This window comes from Saccostrea cucullata, unplaced genomic scaffold, assembly GCF_032062105.1.
Source record: "Saccostrea cucullata isolate Sc308-1 unplaced genomic scaffold, CSIRO_AGI_Scuc_v1 ctg20122, whole genome shotgun sequence".
Taxonomy (NCBI): domain Eukaryota; kingdom Metazoa; phylum Mollusca; class Bivalvia; order Ostreida; family Ostreidae; genus Saccostrea; species Saccostrea cuccullata.
This window is the reverse complement of record NW_026941721.1, coordinates 2,396-6,309: the sequence shown is the minus strand read 5'-3', so window position 1 is coordinate 6,309 and position 3,914 is coordinate 2,396. Positions and strand designations below refer to the sequence as shown.

Here is a 3,914-nt window from a genome sequence, read left to right as displayed (position 1 = left end):
CCCCACCCCTCCCGGTTCAAACGCCTATGTGCAACGAATCTATGAGATTCAATTCGTTAAAATGGAAAAAACGAAATACGGATATATAGCGAAGTAGCGGGTTCCCAGAACTTCGCTATAATCGAGTTTTACTGCATCCTATCCAGCCTCATCTCTCCGACTGTAGTACACTATGTTTTATATATATTGCCGATAGGAAGGTCACACAGAATAAAACACTGGTTATATTTGACATCCTCATCATGTAAAATGTCAAACTTATGTCATGGTCTGTGTACGTTGCCAAATGTGTGTGTTTTTGGTATATAGCGTGTGCATGTGCAACTAATGCGATTAATGGACTGCTAGCTATTACTGCAGCGCGAGGGCCGATCCTCAGATACTGGTCTTAGCTCTGGTGACTTCTGCTCGGATTGTCAATATTGTTTACGTTTGATGGATTAGCTGTAGAACAGACACAGCTGTATAATGCAGTAATTCATTAAGACCGATAAATTAAGATATAAAACACAGCATATCATCCACATACTACTGTGTGACTGGGAACGCATTTAGAAATCAGTGACGGTAGGTATTGATTTCCCCCATTAAAACTCGTACATAGGGAACACGCCTTTGTCACTCGTCAAGGAAAACTGCTATTTATTTACCTTTAGAATGTTTAATCTAGGGTTCCTGTGAATAACGTTTGTAATGAGAAGGAATTAGTGTTTAAACACCGTATAAGCTGGCACGTGACGGTGAACATTACACGTGAGAGATTGGAGTTTATTTGAGTCCAGAACAGGAGACTGCAGAATAAGCGACAACTGCTTGGTTTACGGCGGAAGTAACGACATTACGACACACACCCCTCCGGCGCCCAGCTCTACACGCGGGGATGGTGAAGCGCCAGCGCGCGAGCTGTCGTGTGTGTGTATTAGGTATCTATCTGTTTACATCGGAGGATATACAAACCAGGAAATGATTTTCTGCATCTGTTGGTGCCTCTAGGTAAAGTTCATGAAGTAACACCTTACAAAGTGGCTATCGTGTGACTTCGTGTTTGTGTCGTTTGCTCTAAGAGAAATCTCTGCCATGCTCAGACGAGGAGTGTAATGGCCAGTCCTAACGATCTTCTGCTGCACGATGTCGTCTGCAACGAACCGTCTGCAGAGCGACAAGGTATTTTATTAATATATTTAAAAACATGTTAAAAATATGCATGGAATAAAATGTTTATTTCGCTCTGAGGTTTTTTAAGTAACGTTTATATAAATTAATTTCTCTGGTTCGTTTCATGATGGAAGGTATTAATAGAATCTCTGTAAGCACCAGATTTTGCCCTTGTTAACCAGTGATAAAATGAGTTCCAGGCATTGTCCGGGTAAAGTGAGGGGGTCGTATCAAAAGAGCAGACGACTTCATTAGCCACCATTCAATTTCTAAATCTAAACGTTCACCGATTTTTGTTTCAGTCCACAAAGATGGCGGGAAGGGATGTCACTGTCGGGTGCTACAGAACGCTTACATGGAGGAGGAGGACGCCTACAACTTTATATGTCACGTGAACAACTCCTTTAACAAGTCGGGTGAGTACAATACCAGTGTCAAGGTAAAAAAAAACATACTGTTGAATTTCTATCTGTTTTGTTGGTCATGAATTTCTATCAGTTTTGTGGTCATTTATTTGTCGTCACAGTATGATATTTTGTCATCTTTCAGTGCTCGGGTTGTCCATGTTGACGATAGGCCTCGCTATTTCCGTTCTGTGCCTAACGTTCGGTGAGTATTCTCAATAGAACCGGAGAATCAATTGACATTGTATAGTGCACAGCACACTGACCACGGATCAGTAATGTAAATGAAGGAAATTATATTATATTGATTTCGAAATGACTACTGGACGTATGCTACATGAAATATGTCCGAGAGTCCTTTCTTTGTTTAGTGTCCATGCTTTATGAGTGGTATATCCGGACACAATGGTTAGTATAAAATTGTTACGGAACAACATCTTTACACAGTAGTCATTGTAACGGGGCAAAGTATCAGTAACGGCAAATGTTTAAATAAACAAGAAAAAACATCAAGCATTTAAGGATTGCCGTTTTGTCGAAAAAGCAGATCCACAAATTTACTTGGGTAAGGGAAAGGGCGAAGACTTGTACACCTTGCACATGTCATTTAGACTATATGTTCAATTTAATTAATTTCCAAGCTTTCAGTTCGAATCACGCATAATGCTGATAAAATGAAGGCTCATTAACTTTCAGACAACATACCTCAAAACTGTTAAGAGACCTTGCTACCTTCTCACTTTATATTTTGTTTAATTGTTGTTTTACGTCCACCAGAGATGTGTGATTGTAATTTTTATTTGTTTTAGGTATAATGGAGTTCAATAATTGCCCCTGTGAACCTCTTCTTCCATTGTTTCTCACTCTGAATGGTGCTGCATTGATGTTAAAATGTTTTCTACAAGGTGCCCGTATTATGTGCAATATCGCACCCCCCGAGGGGGAGAGACACTGCCTATACACTGTCACCGACATGTTGACGTTATTCCTCGTGTTTTGGGGGTTTACAGGTAAATACTGTTATTGTATTGTACCTGTGAATGTTTATGTAGGACGTGTGTAAAAACTTGTTGCCTGGTCGTGTAGTAAATTCCCCATAAACAAATAATACAACAAGATTCCTCATCAAAATATTTAAAAATCCAGAAAATGTAATCTAAAGCTGTAAAAATTTATGAAATGTGGAATGCTTTCATCTTTGTTTTATTTCATAAATTTCCAAAGATGTCGCATTATACAGTTATATACTCTTATCTAGACTTTGTATAGAAAAACTTGTACTTTGTGTTGTATTGGATTCGGCTTATAGATATATTTTTTCTATCATTTTTTTTTGGAAGGCGCTGTCCTGGTGTACAATCTTCTGAAGATCGCGCAGACTGAGGACGAGCACGCCATACACTACTGTGACTACCACCTCCTCAGTATCGCCATTGCTGTCGTCACGGTGACGTTCGTCCTCATCATCTTCACTATCGTCTGCTACGCAATCCTCTGGTTCATTCACGATAAAATGGAGAGCTCGGACAAGTTCAAAGACTTCATCATAGAAAGAGAACTGGACAGGCGGAAACCCTCGTTATGTGTTGTGACCGGGTGATGAAGGACGCCTATAGAACGCCTTACTCAGATAATATTTCGCGGAGGTTCATCTTGCCTTTTCTTATTGCAATGTGCTGTTTGTTATATTTTTGATAAAAAATAGGAGAAAACAAACACAGCGTGAGTTTTATGGTTTCTTTCACACGTTGAACAGGCAATATTATATTGAGGCGACAGGGTGGAAGCTGTCTTAAAATCAATTTCATGGAGAACGCATCAAGCCGAGATTTGCGTACGCAGTTTTTTCGCTTCTAATATCCGTTTACAACGATGATAATAAGTAATAAAATTCTCAGCAACTTTCAAGTGGTCTTGTATACACACCCTTTCATATATCTAATTTACAACCTAAAAATTCGAGAATTCCATACAGTGATATTGGTTTCTCTCTGTTGAGCAATAATACAGACTGACGCATTAGGAACTGTTATGATCACAAATCATTTCGACCCAGCTCATTATGGTACAGATGAAGCCAGGGATTGTTTTGTCTTATATTACAGTTCTACAGATACAATTAACACAGGGGACTAAAATAGCAAATTTCTTCTCGACCCAGTACTAGTAACTTTAACAAGTAGAACCCATGCGTCGAATTTTTAAAAATAACCTTTAAACTCGTCATTCAAAAATATACACTGAAAATGAAAAAAAAAATAATCAAACCAATGTTAATCTAGACAGATCAACGAGATTCATAAAAATATGCATGTGGAAAGCTAAGTTTCTATCGTACTCATGATATTTTTATCG

The 3,914-nt window shown here is 38.8% G+C and overlaps 1 protein-coding gene across 1 annotated transcript; it reads left to right on the top strand.

The window, feature by feature from the left end:
* The first annotated feature begins 417 nt into the window (after window positions 1–417).
* Window positions 418–3,283, top strand: LOC134258291 (uncharacterized). Its single transcript, XM_062740817.1, has 5 exons — window positions 418–1,164; window positions 1,458–1,571; window positions 1,705–1,764; window positions 2,369–2,569; window positions 2,900–3,283. Exons 1-5 carry the CDS (start codon window positions 1,098–1,100, stop codon window positions 3,157–3,159), a joined length of 702 nt encoding a protein of 233 aa, XP_062596801.1. The 5' UTR covers window positions 418–1,097; the 3' UTR covers window positions 3,160–3,283.
* The last annotated feature ends 631 nt before the right edge of the window (window positions 3,284–3,914 follow it).

Bases quoted from the DNA above. Each gene is read 5' to 3' on its own strand.
- LOC134258291 (XM_062740817.1), top strand. From the start codon at position 1,098: ATGGCCAGTCCTAACGATCTTCTGCTGCACGATGTCGTCTGCAACGAA. The intron at 1,165-1,457 runs GTATTTTATTAA...TTTTTGTTTCAG, and splicing joins ACCGTCTGCAGAGCGACAAG to TCCACAAAGATGGCGGGAAG. The intron at 1,765-2,368 runs GTGAGTATTCTC...TATTTGTTTTAG, and splicing joins CGTTCTGTGCCTAACGTTCG to GTATAATGGAGTTCAATAAT.